The 18,047-nt window shown below is 60.2% G+C and overlaps 1 protein-coding gene across 2 annotated transcripts; it reads right to left on the bottom strand.

Annotated features, from left to right (window-relative positions):
* Positions 1 to 5,364: 5,364 nt before the first annotated feature.
* On the bottom strand, positions 5,365 to 18,047 carry SEZ6L2 (seizure related 6 homolog like 2). 2 transcript variants are annotated; one of them, XM_038406507.2, is made up of 18 exons: positions 17,576 to 18,047; positions 15,644 to 15,835; positions 14,928 to 15,239; positions 14,621 to 14,754; positions 14,152 to 14,344; positions 13,360 to 13,545; positions 12,996 to 13,164; positions 12,526 to 12,689; positions 12,217 to 12,411; positions 11,940 to 12,078; positions 11,495 to 11,691; positions 11,010 to 11,204; positions 9,795 to 9,986; positions 9,324 to 9,515; positions 8,889 to 8,927; positions 8,049 to 8,166; positions 7,708 to 7,804; positions 5,365 to 6,524 (listed from the first exon to the last, which is right to left on the bottom strand). In XM_038406507.2, exons 1-18 carry the CDS (start codon positions 17,640 to 17,642, stop codon positions 6,495 to 6,497), a joined length of 2,811 nt encoding a protein of 936 aa, XP_038262435.1. In that variant the 5' UTR covers positions 17,643 to 18,047; the 3' UTR covers positions 5,365 to 6,494. The 2 variants fall into 2 exon arrangements, with proteins under 2 accessions (XP_038262435.1, XP_038262434.1); XM_038406506.2 differs by having other exon boundaries at positions 8,859 to 8,927; positions 17,576 to 17,801.

Genomic DNA, 18,047 nt, shown 5'->3' with positions numbered 1-18,047 from the left:
TACGCTCTGGAAAAAGCTATGCCCATATGTTTGGGGACGGCGTTTCCACCTGCAAACCGACCATGCTGCTCTACAGTGGCTTCATACCGTCACGGGAAATAACAAAAAACTTATTTGATGGAGTTTAGCTCTCCAAGATTTTGATTTCGACATCCAACACATCTCAGGAGCTTCTAACAAAGTAGCTGATGCTCTCCCATGGAAGTTTCCCAGAATCAACTGGTTAAAATCATCCTTGAGATGTGGAAAATATTGTTAGTCTTTATATACTTGGTAGTATATTTAGAGGTGCATGTGTCTTATTAACTCTGTTTTTTCCTAGAGCTCCAGGAAGAAATCCCAGCCAGTGTTTCACCCTATCTATGATTTGGGGGGCGTGTCATAAATATAAAGGGAAGGGTAAACACCTTTAAAATCCCTCATGGCCAGAGGAAAAACTCTTTCACCTGTAAAGGGTTAAGAAGCCAGGATAACCTCGCTGGCACCTGACCAAAATGACCAATGAGGAGACAAGATACTTTCAAAGCTGGAGGGGGAGAAACAAAGAGTCTGGGTCTGTCTGGGTGATGCTTTTGCCGGGGACAGAACAGGAATGGAGTCTTAGAACTTAGTAAGTATCTAGCTAGAGATGTGTTAGATTCTGATTTCTTTAAATGGCTGAGAAAATAAGCTGCGCTGAATGGGATGTATATTCCTGTTTTTGTGTCTTTTTGTCACTTAAGGTTTTGCCTAGAGGGATTCTCTATGTTTTGAATCTAATTACCCTGTAAGGCATTTACCATCCTGATTTTACAGAGGTGATTCTTTTTACCTTTTCTTATATTAAAATTCTTCTTGTAAGAAATTAAATGTTTTTTTTCCATTGTTCTTAAGATCCAAGGGTTTGGGTCTGTGGTCACCTATGCAAATTGGTGAGGATTTTTATCAAACCTTCCCCAGGAAGGGGGGTGCAAGGTTTTGGAGGGAAAGATGTTTCCAAACGACTCTTTCCCAATAATAAACCCGGTTAGACTTTGGTGGTGGCAGCGAAAGTCCAAGGGCAAAAGATAAAATAGTTTGTACCTTGGGGAAGTTTTAACCTAAGCTGGTAAAAGTAAGCTTAGGAGGTTTTCATGAGGTCCCCACATCTGTACCCTAGAGTTCAGAGTGGGGAAGGAACCTTGACAGTTTGTCAATGCTTTTATTAATACTAAAACCACTGGGGTTAATCATTGTGGCAATTTGGCTTGGTCTTGATCCTGGTATCTCCAGTGGTATGTAAAAGAACCTCAGTGCCTAAAGACACATTTGTTTTTCGTATAGTCCATTCCTTGGCCACACTTTGGTTTGTTATGAAATATAGTCAAGAGACCAACTAACCAGCATCAGTCATGTTTAGTGCGCTAAGCCAGTGATAATCTCCTACAGGAAAGAGTCCACAAAAGGCTGGGCTCTGGGAAGCCATCTCGTGCTGTGTTGTTACTTTCACCTTACACAGAACACAAGCACCCCAAGTTACTCACCTAAAGCCAACTTTTTATACCCACCTCTTTACAAGTGCAAGGTACTGGGTACATCTCTGAAAGTAGCTTTAACCACTCTGCCTTCTACCTTTGTCTCTGGTCCCAGGGTGCGTTCCCAGGCTCTCTTGGTTTTGAGCACCTGCATTCCAGGCCTGTGAGGGGAATCATTTGCCTGTTGCTATACTATATCCCTCTTGACTTAAGGCAAAAGCGTCAGTGAATGCAAGGGGTTATGGGAAACTGAGCATAAATGGTGTTATTTAAAAAGTACAGGCCAATTTAGGCTCTCTAACAGCTATAATATTTGTGCTTAATGCGACTTGTGCTTAATGCACAGTAATATAGCTATGGTGTGGACATGTTATTAATATGACGTATACGCAGGCCGGCTTATATTGGGCAACGGGGCCTGCTTGTGGCCTTGATAATTGTCAGTTAAGGTGGCACCTTGGCAGAGTAATATATGAAGCCGTGGGAGGGTGGGGGTGGATGTGTGATGAAACACTCTGAGGAATACACCAGCTCACCGCTGCTGGCTAAGAAGTTCAGGCAATTTTCCTTGGGCAATGCGCCCTGACGAGTTGGTCGGGGTAGTTCACACATAACGCCCAGATGCAGCGGAAATCATTGTTACCTTTTTATTATCTGTTCCAATTAAGTATTAGTCATTATTCATTTGATTTTGCTTGCATGCAGTTAAGCAGCTTGGCAATGTCATGCATATTACACACCACGTCCTGCCTTGAGTTACAGGGTGAGAGGATGTCTCCACTGGGTTATAAATGATTCGGGCTTGGTCTTGAGTTCTGGGGGTGAGATTAGACGACCCTCCTACCCCCATGGTGCTGATTCCACAGCCCGATGCTCAGGATAGTTAATACGGGGGGGTCGGGGGATAAATACATTTTTCAAATGACCTCTGTCCCAAGTAGATATTCCAGATTCGAATAATCCGGACATGTAACCACTCGTTCCACCTAGTCTTGGGGTTTCCTATTTGAAAGATCCCACGATGCAGTCGAACCTCCGAGTTACGAACCCCAGAGTTACGACCTGACCAGGCTGCCACACACCTCATTGGAACCGGCCGTACACAATCACGCAGCCACAGAGATCAAAACACAGTACTGTACAGCACAGCGCTGTGTTAAACCTAAACTACTAAACACGTCAAGGGACAGCGGCGTTTTCCTTCTGCACAGGGGAGTTTCAAAGCTGTGTTCAGTCAACGTTCAGCTGTAAACTTTGGAAAGAACCAGAAAGTTTTGTTCAGAGTTACGAACAACCTCCATCCCCGAGGTGTCCGGAACTCCCAGGATCTACTGTAGGGTTGTGCCCAGCCCGTGAGGGTTGTGCGCCTTGCTGAGAAGACGGATTTTGAGTAATTACCAAAGACGTCCACAGTCATGATACGTTTGCTTGGACACCATAATCAAGTGCCGCCGGACGTCAGAGAGAGAGATTCGAAAGCACAGGTATCCGCATGACCTCACCATGCTTCACAACAAACAAACAGGTAGAACTGGCACAGCAACAGGTCTTTGTAATAGGCTCAATGGTCCGTATGCGGTAGGTTGAGATGCGGTTGACCAGTCTGTTGTTTATAACATTTTATCTTTTCTTCTTCCTCTGCCTGGGGGGTTCTTCACTGTGCACCACAACCTAGTCTCGGGCTGTGGGTGCAGCCTCAGTCGGGTAACATTGTTGATGGGTTTTTGACCCCGTTTTCAGTAACCCAAATTGATACACTGAGGAACGCAGTTTGCGTACACTGTAATAGCAACTGAATCATTTCTAACACTGGGCTTTAACACAGCAGGAGACAGACGCACGGATCGTTTTTCATGGTTTTTTTAATTATGAAAATACATTTTTGGGTTTTTGCTCTGATTTTCCCCCCTCCCCCCAATTCTTTAGTGCAAATGCTCCTGGTTTAGATGCTTTTTGCAGCTTCTGCAACAAGAGACATTGCTGCTTCCCGACCAGGGCGTATTGTTAGTTTGCCGTAATAAACTCGATGCTAAAAGTTCACACGGGTCTGGCCTCCCCCACTGAGCCATCTGCTTTAGCACAAGCATTCGCAGCGAGAGCTGAACTCAAGCTTTTCAGCGTTAATTTGCTTGTACTTGGGAGACAAAGACAGAAGAATCTGCTGACATTTGGTTGGTTCACGGTAACATTTTGCAGCCGAAGCAGACGGAATATAGAGGGCAACATTTCAGCTGTACATTTGAATATGTAATCAAGCGTATAAAAACCTAAGAAACAGGTACGATTTGATCATTATTACCTTTGTATTAACACAGGCGGGTTTTTCCCCTACAGGTTTTTTTCCTTTGACCAAAAAGCCTTCAATTAGTTTTTTAAAAAAACCCAACCAACCTTTTGTTTGCAGTTGAATTATTTATTGAGGCAGAAATACAGGGCCATGTAGTTATAACTGGGGCCTTTTTGAACTTTGCAAAACAAATTGAGTTGGTAATATCATGGGATGCTGCAAGATATTCCAGCTAACCAAACAATTTGAAGTAGGTTTCCACCTTTGTCTCCCAAGCACATGCAAATTAGCACCAAAAAGCCTGGACCCGCACCAACCATGATCACCCTCCCGATACTGCTAAGGGCTGATTCTGTGCAGCATCCTGAGGCGGGGAGTTCCACAGGCCCACACCCTGTACATGCTGTAAACAACCAGCCTGCCCCCTAGATTTGCTCCAGTTCTCTCCCTTCACATAGGGCCCCAAATTGGTATCTGTGGATGCCAACCGGAGCGTGAAGAATGGCTAGGAGGGGGCTGTGCCCCCTCCTCTCCCCGTTTCTGCCCTGTGAGGAGTCAACTCACCGTTACAGTGTCTCCTTGTGGCCGGGCATGGCACAGCAGCGCCGTCTCGCCAGATACTCCCCTCCAACGGGCTCCCTGGCGCCCCTCAATTTAACTCCACCCTTCCGCAGTCACAAGAAAGTCCAAGGTCCAGCGCCCTAGTATCGGGGCTCCAGCCTCAGCTCTGGGCCCCTTATAGCCCTCTGCTCAGGGCATCTCAACGTCCGTATCCCCTTATATCGGGGGGATCAACCCACCTGCCTCTCTCCCAGCCCGGGGCCCCCAGAACAGGGCTGACCAGCACCATCCCCACTGCTGCAGCCCCAAGAGCTGGGAAGGGGGCCCCAGGACGCAGCCACGTGCCTCCGCCCAAACCCCAACCCTCCCTTCTGGGGCCAGCGCAACGGGGCCCTGATCTCTGTCAGGGGGAGCGGGGTGCAGAGCCCGGTGCGACAGGGCCCTGATCTCTGTCGGGTGGAGCGGGGTGCAGAGCCCAGTGTGACGGGGCCCTGATCTGTGTCGGGGGGGCTGGTTGGCTCCAGGCAGCAGGGGCTGGGACACGGGGCTTTGCCTGACCAGGGGCACTGGCTCCATTGCGGCCCCAGGGCAGGGGACCAGCTATGTCCGTCCCCCCAGGCACCAGGAGACGCAGACCCCGCGGCTTTTACAAATGGTGCAGTTTTATTTATTGCTCCAAAATAAAAGCGAATGGTAAACCAGAACAATGCAGGGAGGGGGTAGAAGGGGGGACATGGGAGGGGGAGTGGCCTAACCCCCCCCCAGCAGTTCCTGCCCCAGAGACGCGGGTGTGTCGGGGAAAAGCCGATCCCTCCCTCCCGCCCCTCGGAGTGAAAGGCATTTAAAGGGACGTAACAGAATAATATGTATCCTCCTACATGTCATTCTTTAAAGGCAATGTCACTGTCCCACATCATTTCATTTTGAGAATGTCCCTTTAAGGACAAAACATGGGGAGGGGATATACTCAGCTGTACCCATCCCTTTAAGAATAACAAAGATAGGAGGACACTTTGAATAGCATCCCTTTAAGGGTGAACATAGAAGTAAATATCTCCCCTGTGTTTTATCCTTAAAGAGATGCTGTTAAACTAAATATCCTCCTGTGTTTTAATGCTTAAAGGGAAAGGGGTCAGTTGTAACTATGTTTTATCCTTAACGGGATGATGTTTAACTCAGTATCCTCCTGTCTCTTTTTAGACTCCTTAAAGGGGTGGGTTCTAGGGATATTTATGGGCCAGTGTTTTACTGTTAAAGGTAATGATTAACAATTATATTTAGCCTTAAAGGAGCATTGTGAAAATAAATGCCCTCCTGCCTGTTTTACCCTTAAAGGGATGAGTTCAGGAGTAACTATCCCCTGCATTTTATGCCTAAAAAGAGCAATGGGGAATTATTTTTACCCTTAAAGAGCTACAACCTCCTACCCTGAATACCCTTAAAGGGATACAGTATAAAACACAAGAAGGTATTTATAAATACCCTCTGGCTTTTCCCTTAAAGGGAAGGACAGCGTCACAAGACGGGGGCGGGGGGGGGGAGAGGCTTGGTTTGTTATTGGATGGTCTCTCAGGCGGTCTACGCCATGCTCCAGAGCTCTGCGTGCTAATGTATTATTGTAGGGTCTCCTGAACACCCCAAGGCAGCTGCACCCCTTAGTTACTACAGGGCCCCGCGAGCCACGGGGCTTTGTGCATTGCTGCGATTGCAGGGTGGGCCTACGTTATTGCAGGTTGTCGCTGGAGGATCTCCGGGGAGCCGCAGGGCCGCGTGCGCCAAGTTGGGATGGTTTGTCACTGCAGGGTTTCCAACAACGTCCGGTCGGTCTTGGAAGGTGGGGGGGGGGGGGCAGCACAGACCCTGCGCCTTGCCAGCTAGGGCCATGCAAATAAACAAATAAATAAATAAATAAATAAAATAAATAATGAACCCAGGGGGCGGGGTTATAAATTAATTAACTAATTACCAAAGCAGAAAAGTTGTGAACGTTGGCACATGGACCTGGATATGTACAAAAGGGGGGGAGATGGGGGGAGCGGAGAGATAGGACAGGGCCCCGCCACCACGCGCTGCCCCCCCTCAAACCCCTCCCCCCGCCTCGTCTCTTCCTTTCCGCCAGATGCCTCCTTGCTCCGGACGGGGCACATCGCCCGTCAGATGGACACTTCATATTCCCTGGTGTCCTGGGGGGCAGAGACAGGGGAAACACAGCGTCACTTTGGGAATCTGAGCCCCCCCCATCCGTTCCCATCCCCCCAGCAAAGAGCTCGCCCACATCTGTTCCCAGCCCATCCCCCCAGCCAATAGCTCCCCCCATGCAGCCCCCTGGCCGACACTGGCCTCCCCCTTGGGGGCTCCCATTGGGGGGGTACAGTGGGGGAGGGGCTCCCGCCTAGGGTCGCCAGGTGTCTGGTTTTTGACTGAAACACCTGGTTGAAAAGGGACCCTGGCGGCTCCGGGCCGTTAAAAGTCCGGTCGGCGGCGCAGTGGGGCTAACCCAGGCTCCCTGCCTGCCCCGGCCCCATGCGGCTCCCAGCAGCAACGGGCATGTCCCGGGGGGCAGGGGTCTCCGTGCACTGCCCCCGCCCCCAGCGCCGGCTCCACAGCTCCTATTGGCTGGGAACCGTGACCAATGGGAGCTGCGGGGCCAGCACCTGTGGGCAGGGGCAGCGCAGAGCCCTCTGGCCCATCTGCCAAGGGACTGGAAATGGCGGCTGCTTCTGGGAGGTAAGCACTGCCCCACCGGAGCCCGCACCCCGAAACCACTGCCCCAGCCTTGAGCCCCCTCCCACACCCTAAACTCCTTCCCAGAGCCTGCACCCAGAACCCCCTGCCCCAGCCCTGAGCCCCCTCCCGTACCCAAACTCCCTCCTGCACCCAAAACCCCAACCCAGGTCAGAACCCCCCCTGTACCCCAACCCCTACTCCAGCCCTGAGCCCCCTCCCGCACCCTAACTCTCTCCCACATCGCACCCTGTCCTGCAACCCGAACACACTGCCCCAACCCTGAGCCACTTCCCACAGCCTAACTCCTCCCACACACCGGACCCCCTCCTACACCCCAAACACACTGCCCCAGATCGGAACTTCCCCTGTACCCTAACTCCCTCCTGGACCCAAACCCCCTCCTGCACTCCAAATCCCTCATATCCCCAGCCTGACCCCAGAGCCTGAACCCCCTCCTGCACCCGAACCCCCTGCCCCAGCCCTGAGCCCCCACCCAGAGCCCGCACCCTGCACCAGCCCAGTGAAAGAGAGAGTGGGGAAGAGCGAGCGATGGAGGGAAGGGGGCGGGGCATCGGGGAGGGGGTTTTCGGTTTCGTGCGATTAGGAAGTTGGCAGCCCGACGCCGTGGGAGCGACTCACCCCAGCCTCGTAGAGCGGGTTGCTGAAGTCGGACTCCACGGTGATGGGCCTGTAGCTGTGGGAGCTGGAGAAGCCAAACAGGGACTTGCCCTGGAACCTGGCACAGAGATGTGGGGGAGTGAGAACCACACGGGGGACCCGGCTCCACCCCACAGGCGACGGGGCCACCACCCCTTTAAGAGTCTCCAGCTCCACCCCCAACGAATATCATTCCACCCCCATTCCAACCCGCCCCTTTAAGACTCCAAAGCCCCACCCTCAATGATCACCCTGCCCCTTTAAGAGCCCCAAGCCCCGCCTCCCAGCTGCCACACCCTCTGTCCTCATTGGCTGTGGCTTACTTGGTGTAATAGATGTAAATGCCGCCAATCAGGAGAATGACCAGGATGATTGGCAGGAAAATCGCCAGGGCGATGTTACCCCCCTCCATCTGGTGGGAGGGGTCTGTTGTCTGGGTGACTGCGCAGAGACAGGCGGCCAATCAGAAAGAGCAAAACCAATGACATCATAGCATCCCTGTCCTGTTCCCTGCAGCATCCCCTAGTGTGGCACGGGGACCAGCAGTGACGGCCAAGGGGAGAGCGCCCCCTGCTGAATCCCCACCCCACGGTGCCCCCCGCTGAGCCCCCTGCTGAACCCCTGCCCCATGGTGCCCCCTGCTGAATCCGAGCCCCCTGCTGAACCCCTGCCCCATGGTGCCCCCTGCTGAATCCCCGCCCCACGGTGCCCCCCGCTGAGCCCCCTGCTGAACCCCTGCCCCATGGTGCCCCCTGCTGAATCCCCGCCCCACGGTGTCCCTCGCTGAGCCCCCTGCTGAACCCCCACCCCGCTGAGCCCCCTGCTGAACCCCCGCCGCACGGTGCCCCCCCGAGCCCCGCAGAGCTCCCTATCCCATGGTGCTCCCCCAAACCACCCTGCTCTCTGCCCCACAGTGCCCCCTGTCCCACAGCGCCCCCGCTGAGCCCCCCTGCTCCCTGCCCCACAGCACCCATGCTCCCTGCACCATGGTGCCCCCCACTGAGTCCCCCACTCCACAGTGCCCCTCACTGAGCCCTCTGCCCCACAGCACCCCCCATGGAGCCCCCCCTGCTCCCAGCCCCACAGCACCCACTCCTGAGCCCCCCTGCCCTATGCCCCACAGTGCCACCTACTGAGCCCCCTGTGCCTGTAATTTAAATGACCTTCTAGCTTCCGGTTGTCCAGTAACTCCTCATACGCCACTGAGAACAGAGCAGAGAAAGACTTAGAAGAGAACCAAGAGGCTGCGGGTCGGGAGTGAGGGGCACCGGCAGGGCTGGGGGGCAGGGCTGGGCTGGCAGGGGGCTGCGGGTCAGGAGTGAGGGGCACCGGCAGAGCTGGAGGCGCAGGGCTGGGGGTCGGGAGTGAGGGGCACTGGCAGAGCTGGAGGCGCAGGGCTGGGGGTCGGGAGTGAGGGGCACTGGCAGAGCTGGAGGCGCAGGGCTGCGGGCTGGGGGTCGGGAGTGAGGGGCACCGGCAGAGCTGGAGGCGCAGGGCTGGGGGCTGGGAGTGAGGGGCACTGGAGAGCTGGGGGGGCACGGCAGGGCGGTGGCGCTGCGGGTCGGGAGTGGGGGGCGCGGCAGGGCGGGGGGCGGTACCTTTGCAGAGGGGCGGCTGGCTGGTCCACTGGGAGGGGTGCCCCGCGATGCAGGTGATGGTCACCTCCCCGATGAGCTCGAAGCCCTCGTAGCAGAAGAAACGCAGCGACTCGCCCGCCTGGTAGTGATGCTTGTAGAGCGTCTGGTAGCCGTTCTCGGGGACGCCAGGGTTCAGACACGGCTCGTACTTCACTGCCAGAGAGAGAGAGCCCTCGACACTGCCCCCCCCGTGGCACCCCCCAATCCCAACCCGCAGCCCCCCCCACTCCTGACCCACAGCCCCCCCGCCCTGCGACGCCCCCCCATCCCAACCCGCAGCCCCACCCACTCCTGATCTGCAGCCCCTCCGTCCTGTGGCGCCCCCACACCTGACCCGCAGCCCCCCAGCCCGGCGGCACCCCCCACTTCCGACCCACAGCCCCCCGCCCTGCCGGCGCCCCTCAATCCCGACTTGCAGCCCTCTGCACTCACAGACACACTTGGGGACGCGGTCGCTCCATTTGGGGGTTCCAGTGTCGCGGTTATAGCAGGTCAGGGTGCTGCTCCCCTCCACCACGTAGCCCTCGTGGCAGAAGTACTGGACGTGGGAGCCGATGGAGAAGCGTCGGTCTGAGACACTTCGCTTCCCGTTGGCGATCTCCCCTGGGTCAGCACAGTTCACGACTGTGGGGGGAGGACGCAACAGGGCATGAGACACCCAGACACATACTTGAGCTCCCCCAAGTCAGGACAGAGACTCAACCGCAACCTTGGACTGAAGCACTAAACTGGTGTTAGCGGTGGGATCCCAAGAGTCCGTCATTGGCCTGCGTGGTGGGAGCCATGACCTCACCCCTGGGATGGTGGCAGGGGCCACAACACCATCACTGATGTGAGATGTAGGATATCCAACCTGGAACTTTGTGGCTAAGGTCCCCTGCAAGAGGAAAGGACGCTCCCCTTTTCCTGTGTCTGAGATGGGATTTGAATTCACAACCTGGCCTCCAGCCCTAGCTGGGGATTTGTTCAATAGTGGTGGGAGCAGTGGGATACTTCACTCCACCACCTCCGGCCAGGGGGGGTCTCATCGTAGGGAGGGGATACTCTCTTGGCACTGTGGTGAGATTCCAACGGGGAAGCTTGGCTCTGAGCCTCAGAGAGGGGCAGGTCCCTCTCTCTTGCTCCCCTGGCATGGGCTCTCCCCAGACGGGGTGAACCCTAGGATGGGTCTCAGGAAAGGGAGTGGACTCCCCTTTTGGTGCAAAAGGCAGGCACCTTAGCACTGAGCCCCAGCCTGAGGTAGCCTAAGGACTGGTGGCAGAAGTGGGATACCCAGCTGTGCTACTACTGGGAGCAGTGGGATGGCTGGCTGACTTGGTACTGCTGGCCACTCTGTTGTTGGTACTATGGGATCCCTGATTGTGCCGCAGTAGCAATGGGGTTACCAGGCTACCCTGTTAAGTAGCCAAGGGATAACGGGGGGTGGGGAGGAAGTGACCGAAAGTAGATCATGGTGAGAAGACAGGAGACAGGAAGGGGAGGGATAGAGGGATACCTGGCCATGCCATTGGTGGGGGAGGTGGGATCCAAACTCAGGCCCATTGGGGTTAGGGATGCCTGGCTGCACTGTTGGTGGTAGTAGTGGGATCCACAGGCAGCCCAGGGACTAAGGGTCCCGGGAAAGATGGGGGGGCAGGGATCACTCACTCTTCTGGCAAGTGGGGGGGCTGTTGCTCCAGGCCAGGTCCCACTGGCAGGTGAGGATGTCGGAGCCGACGATGTCATAGCCCGGCTCGCACTGGTAAGTGAGCACCGTGCCCCGGATGGCAGCTGCGTGCGAGGCCGTGCGCCAGCCAAACTCCACCTCTGGCAGCTCTGGGCACGTGTCATTCCGGGGCACCTCTAGGGGTGGAAAGGTGAGGGGGGCAGGGTTTCCTTCCTGCCACCCCCGGCCCCCACCCTCCTCCAGCCTGGGTCCCCCTTCAGCCCCCCACCCCTCCTCTCCTGCTGCCTCAGAACCCCCCCCGTGCTCCCTTCCCCTGCCCTCGTTCCCCCCTTCCAGCTGATCCCCTCGTGTCTCCCTGTGATCCCTCCCTCCTGCTGCCTCAGTACCCCCTCCCAGCCGACCCCTCCTTCCACCCTAACCTCCCTCCATCCCCCACTGCCTCACCGACTCTCCACAAGGGCCCTACCAGAGAAGCGGATGAGGAAGCCCTGGCTCAGGCCAAAGAGGGGGTCGCTGGGGTCCGACTGGAACTGCAGTGTGGCGGCGCTGGCCGAGGTGTAGAGGCGGAAGCGGGGGTGGGTGCCCATGTACTGCCCCAGCACCCGGCCCGTCAGGTCCTCGCCGTCCAGCACTGTCAGCACATCGCTCTTCCGGATGTTTAGGCTGTGGGGGGGTGGGATGGTGTCAGGAGGCTAGAGAGTGAGACTGGGGGCCAGGGCAGCGATGAGAGGTTACGGAGTCAGAGGGGAGCGATGGGGTACATTGGTGTCAGCAGTGGGATACCTGACAGCACAGTTGGTGAGAGAAGTGGGATGATGGGGGGAAATGGGTCATGACAGTGGAAAAATTGGGGGGGCTCGGCGGTCTGGGACAGAGGAGAAGGAGGAAGGTTTCCGGGGGGGGTTACCTACATTTCAACGTCCAGCAGGACCCGCTTCTCCTCCTGCACCCGGATATTCCAGACGCAGTCCTGGCCTTTGCCATAGCTCTGTGGCCAGTCGGGGGAGAGCACCACGCCGGCCGGGTCAGACAGCTCCCCCCCACACAGCGCTGTGGAGAGCACCAGTGTCATCGGGGCCTGCAGGTCGGTAGTGAGGAGCACCGCGGGGGCTGCGGGTTGGCAGTGAGGGGCACCGCGGGTCGGGAGCGAGGTGCACCGCGGGGGAGGGGGGCTGCGGGGAGCGTTACCTTTGCAGGTGGGCTCGCTCTCGTTCCAATGTGGGTCCGAGGGGTCGACGCACTCGATGGTGGCCGGGCCCTGCTCCAGCATGTAGCCGGCACTGCAGGCGAACTCCACCTGCGCCCCCACCCGGTACAGCGGGTCCGACGTGCTGAAGTTCCCATGCGCCAGGAACGGCTCGTAGCACCGGTCCTCGTCAAAGGCTGCCAGCAGGGGGAGCTGAGTCAGAGAGAGCCGCGCTGCCCGGCTGGGCCAGCAGGGGGCGGGGGAGACCACATGGAGGGGCCGGGGGGGCCCGGCGGGGGGCAGGTTCTTACCCTCATAGCGCAGCCCCATAATGAGGGGGGCCCCGGGGCTCTCGGACCCCAGCTCCAGGAAGAGGGACTGGGCGTCGCTGAGCAGGCCCCGCTCCGGCACGTCGTCCATGTCCGAGTCGTAGATCAGGGGGGAGAGCCGGCTACTGCCACTGCGGATCACCAGCCTGGGGGGCCGGGGGGGTCAGGGGGTGGGGCACAGGGTTAGGCCCCACCCCCACCCGGCCCCCTGCTGCTGCCTGCCCTGTCCAAACCTGCAATTCTCGTGTCCCTCAACTCCCCCCACATCCCCTGCCTCCTCCCCCATCTCCCATGCCCCCCAAGTCCCCCCACATCCCCTGCCCCCTCCCCAACCCCCGCCACACTCCTGCCCCTCCCCCACCACCACCCCAACTCCTGCCACACTCCTGCCCCTCCCCCCCACTGCCACCCCACTTATTGTGGGTCACCGTCCAGTCCTGCAGCCTGCTCACCGGTCGTTGTCCTCGTCCAGCGCCAGTCGCTCGAAGTGCAGGTGGAGCCGCTGCCCGTCGGGTGCCTCCAGCAGCCAGCGGCAGGTCAGGTTGGCACCGCGCCCGCCCAGCCCCTCGGGGGCCACGATGCGCCCATGGGAGGCGTTCCGCACAGCCCCCCCGCAGGCCGCTGCGGGGAGGGGCAGGGGGTGAGGCACAGGGCCGGGGTGCCCCCCACGGGGCCCCCGTACCCCCAATTTCATTCCCCACTGGGCCTTCCCTTGCCCCCAGCACCCACGCCCCCTTCCTGCACTCCAAGTCCCTCCCCCACCCCGCCCCCGCATGCCCAGCCCCCCACCCCTCCCCTGGCAGGGGTGGGGCTCACCCACGCAGGCGGGGCTGGCACTGCTCCAGCGGGGGCGACTGACGTTGAGGCAGATCAAGGTCTCCTCCCCCCGCAGCTGGAAGCCCAGCTCGCACTTAAAGGTGGCGGCGCCACCTGGGTGCAGGTCGGTGACGCTCACGTCCCCGTTCTCCGGCCGGCTGGGGAAGCCGCAGCTCAGCAGAAAGGCTGGGGAGGGAGAGACACGGGTGAGGAGAAAAAAACCATTTCCGTCTGGAGGACAAATACCGAAAGGAAATAACTGTCTGGGGGACAAAAATTTTTTTTTTACTCTGGAGCTGCCTGTTAAAGAGCAGCTGGACCATGTGGGGAACTCCCATGGTGCTTGGCTTTTTAAAGGGATGGTGCCATTGGAGGGGAAGAGGAACATTTGTTGCCTTTGGCTCCCATTAAAGGGAGGGTGAGAGAGTCATCTCACTGTTTGCTCTTAAAGGGACACCATGATTCACTCCTCCCCTTTAAGAGAACATACATTTGTTCCTCCTCCCGTCCCTCTCTTAAAGGGATGGGGGACTCACCCCATCCTCTACCTGGGACAAGGACGGCAGGACTCACCCCCGTCGGCCTATTTGGTGGGTGGAGTCATCCCCTTTAAGACGGGGGGGGCCTTTCAACCACTCGCCTCTTAAAGGGATGGCAGGCAATGTTCAAGGGGCAGAGGAAAGGATCCAATGCACACCCCTTAAAGGGGTGGGGGTAAATGTCCGTTCCCAACTGTTAAAGGGGTGGTGGAAACGGTCCCCGCCCCCTGCTCGTTAAAGGGGCGGCCCTTACCCTGGTAGTGGAACTTGAAGACGCTGGGGGCAGTGGCATGGTAGCTCTGGAAGTGAATCAGCACCTGATTGGTTGGGCTGCGGATCACCTGACCCTCCACCATCAGGGACTCATTGGCCAGGACAGCTGGGGTCTCGCCGCCCAGCCCCTCCACGGTGAGGGAATCGTCCTTGGACAGGTTCAGGGTCTGCACCTTGGGGGGGGGCAGGAGGCAGGGTCAGAACCCAGGACCCCAGTGCCCCCCAACGCACCCTGCTCCAGATCAACCCCCCAACGTCCCCCAATTGCCTCCTGCCCCAACCTCCCCAGCTCAGGCCCCCAACATCCTCAGCCCCCTGGACTGGCCTCTCCTGCCCCCCCATTCCCTTCCCCCCACCCTGCCCTCCCACAGCTGTGGCCCAGCCTCCAAACATCCCTTCCCACCAAACCAGCTCTCAGTCCCCCTCTCCGTCCTTCCTGCCCCCCTTACCTGCACCTCAACCCCGTAGCCCATGTAGACCCGGATGCTGTAGGTACAGTCCAGCCCCCCATAGAACGCAGCCCCCACGTAATCTGGGGACTCCACGTAGCCCTCCACCTCCGAGATGTTGTTACTGCAAAGGACTGTGGGAAGGGGAAACTGAGTCAGACAAACCTGGAATTCTTCCCCCCACCACAAGCGGGCCAGTTCCTGCCCTGGGGTCAGCGCCCCCTAGAGGGGAAAGGCCCCTGCCCCATCCGCTGCCATCCCCACAAGCCAATCCCTGAAGCCCCTAGAGGACCAGGACCCCCCTCACCGGGCGCATGCACCGTGGTGATGGTCGTCGTAGTGATGAGCGTTGTCGTGGTTTCTTCATCGCCCTCGGGGACGTAGGTTGTCATGGTGACATGGCCCCCCTCGTCGCTCCCCGTGGGAGGGGGCAGCAGGTGCAGGGGGGTGGCAGTGGAGCCCGGCGGAGTGGTGAGGAAGCCGGGGGCCCCCGGGGCGGTGGGCTGGGGAGGCAGCACGGCCGTGGTGAGTGGGGAGGCCGCATCCGTGCCGAGGACCCCGGAGTCCAGGCGCTGGGGGGACGATGGCGAGACCGGGGGTTGTGAGGCCGGGGGGCTGCCTGGGGGGAGAGGGGGGCAGGCGGTGAGAGCAGCCCAGCCTCCCATCTCCCCCCACCGAGCCACCCCACCCCTCCTGAGCCCCCACCAAGCCACCCACCCACCCAGCCTCCCCATCTCCCCCAAGTCCTCAGCCAGCCCCCCGCCCCCATAAATGTGCCCCTCCCCTCACTATTTCCAGCCCCGCAGCCTCCACCTGCTCCCCCTCCCCCATTGATCCCACACACCTTCCCCCAGCCTCCCACTCATTCCCTTGGAGCCTCCCCCGCCCCCAGTTCCCTCCCCCTATTCTCTATGTCCTACTGCTCCAACACAATGCAGACCCCCCCACAGAACACCCCCAGCGAGTCTCAACCTCCCAGCCCCCCATGCCCCACACATAGCCGGGAGGGAAAGGGGAACTCACCAGGGGGGGGCTCGGCCTGCCCCAGAAACTCCTTCTTCAGCAGGATGCCCTGCAGTAGCTCAGACAGACTCTCGGGGACCCCAGGGGGAGGCGTGGAGCCCCCCAGGGCTGAGCCACCAGCCGGGCCCCCCAACGACGAGGCCTCTAGCTGTGGGGAAGGGGTCATGGGGGACTCATCCTTCAGCGGCAGCCCTGCGAGGAGTGAGGGGTTAAACAAGAGAGAGAGTCCCCAGCCCCACCGGTGCCCCTCACTCCTGACCCGCAGCCCCCTGCTAACCCAGCCCTGAGCCCCAGAGCACTGCAGGTCAGGAGTGAGGGGCACCGGCAGAGCTGGGGGGCAGGGCTGCGCTGGGCTGGCCGGGGCTGCAGGTCGGGAGTGGGGGGCACCGGCAGAGCTCTGGGGGGCAGGGCTGGGCTAGCTGGGGCTGCAGGTCTGGAGTGGGGGGCACCGGCAGAGCTCTGGGGGGCTGGGCTGGCCGGGGCTGCAGGTCGGGAGTGGGGGGCACCGGCAGAGCTCTGGGGGGCTGGGCTGGCCGGGGCTGCAGGTCGGGAGTGGGGGGCAGGACTGGGCTGCAGGTCGGGAGTGGGGGGCAGGGCTGGGCGGGCCGGGGCTGCAGGTCGGGAGTGGGGGGCAGGGCTGGGCTGCAGGTCCGGAGTGGGGGGCACCGGCAGAGCTCTGGGGGGCAGGGCTGGGCTGGTCGGGGCTGCAGGTCGGGAGTGGGGGACAGGGCTGGGCGGGCCAGGGCTGCAGGTCCGGAGTGGGGGACAGGGCTGGGCGGGCCGGGGCTGCAGGTCCGGAGTGGGGGGCACCGGCAGAGCTCTGGGGGGCAGGGCTGGGCGGGCCGGGGCTGCAGGTCGGGAGTGGGGGGCACCGGCAGAGCTCTGGGGGGCTGGGCTGGCCGGGGCTGCAGGTCGGGAGTGGGGGACAGGGCTGGGCGGGCCGGGGCTGCAGGTCGGGAGTGGGGGGCACCGGCAGAGCTCTGGGGGGCTGGGCTGGCCGGGGCTGCAGGTCGGGAGTGGGGGGCACCGGCAGAGCTCTGGGGGGCAGGGCTGGGCTAGCCAGGGCTGCAGATCGGGAGTGGGGGGCACCGCGCTGTCAGTCCTCCACACGCGGGGCTGGCTGATGTGACGAGCGGGGCTGTGGCTGCCCCGGCCCGCGGGGGGCAGCTGCCGGCCAGACGCTAATTGCTCTGAACGTGGCACATGATGGGATGCGGCTCCCTGAGAGAACAGGGATCCCGGCCCAGCCCGGCCCCCTGACACGGCCCGGCCCTCCTGAGCCAGCCAGGCCCTGCTCCTGCCGCATCCTGCCCCCCTGAGCCAGCCAGGCTCTGTCCCGGGGCGGGTGGGAGCCGGCGCCCCCCAGAGGGGACAGGCCGAGGTGCCCAGGAAGGAGAGTCGTGGATCGAGTGGAAATAGCTCGAGAATTAGGACGGAAAAATTGAGGCCCGGACACCTGGGTTCCTGCCCCATGTCTTGGGGCAACAGCAGAACAGCCCCTGCTTCTTCCCGGGCCTCCGCCTGTGGCACGGTCCTTGCCCAGCCCCCAGCTCAGCCCCCCAGCACCCCGATCCTGCGCCCTGACCCCCGCAATCTCCGTCCCCGCCCCATCCACCGGCACCGCGCAGCGAACATGGGGCGCTGCATGGGGTGTGCTGGCGGCGCTGACGGCTCTGTGCCTAGCTGGGGATCTGCCAGCCCCAATGATTGTGAGTCACCCCTTCCTTAACCCCCCCCCGCTCCGTTTGCCTTACCCTCCCAGTCCCCCTACACCCGCCCCCACATTTCCATCCCCTCTGCACCCCCAAACCTGCGCCCCCCTTTGCAATCCCCCGGCGCCCCCTCTCCTCCCCAGCCAGTCCTGCGCACAAAGGGCCTGTCCCCAAGTCGCTGCCTTTCTCCCCGGCGCCCCCCGCTTTGCAGCCCCCTGACCTCGGAGCAGAGGAGCCGAGGTCAGCAGCAGCAGGAGCCAGGACGCGACGGGTCCGGCGCAGCCCATGGCGGGTTTCTTCAGACCCGCCAGCGGCTCTTCTGGCGCTTTCCCTCGCCGGCGGGGCGGAGCGCGGCGCGGCGCGGGGCTGGGCTCGGCTCGGCTCGGCTCGGCTCTGCACCGCGGCCGCCGCCGGCTGCCTGGCACCTGCTCCCCGCTCCTCTGCGAGGGGAAAGCGGCGGGGGCGGGGGCGGGGGGGCTGCTGCAAGCTCCGCGCGGCAGCTTCCTTCCCCCTCCCTTGGGCTGCTCAGCCAGAGCCTGCCCCCGCCTCTCGCCTCGCCGCGCCGCGCCGCGCCCCGCGGGGAGCCCGGTTTCCAAGCCCAGGGTCTTCGGCAGGGTCCCCCCGCTCTGGGTGTTACGGGGCCGCTTCCCGGCGCGCCAGGCCGCCAAGGGTTCGGCTCCTCGGAGCTCAGG

This window comes from Dermochelys coriacea, chromosome 6, assembly GCF_009764565.3.
Source record: "Dermochelys coriacea isolate rDerCor1 chromosome 6, rDerCor1.pri.v4, whole genome shotgun sequence".
In the NCBI taxonomy this organism is placed as follows: domain Eukaryota; kingdom Metazoa; phylum Chordata; order Testudines; family Dermochelyidae; genus Dermochelys; species Dermochelys coriacea.
The sequence above is the reverse complement of the archived record's forward strand: the minus strand, read 5'-3'. Positions and strand labels throughout refer to the sequence as shown.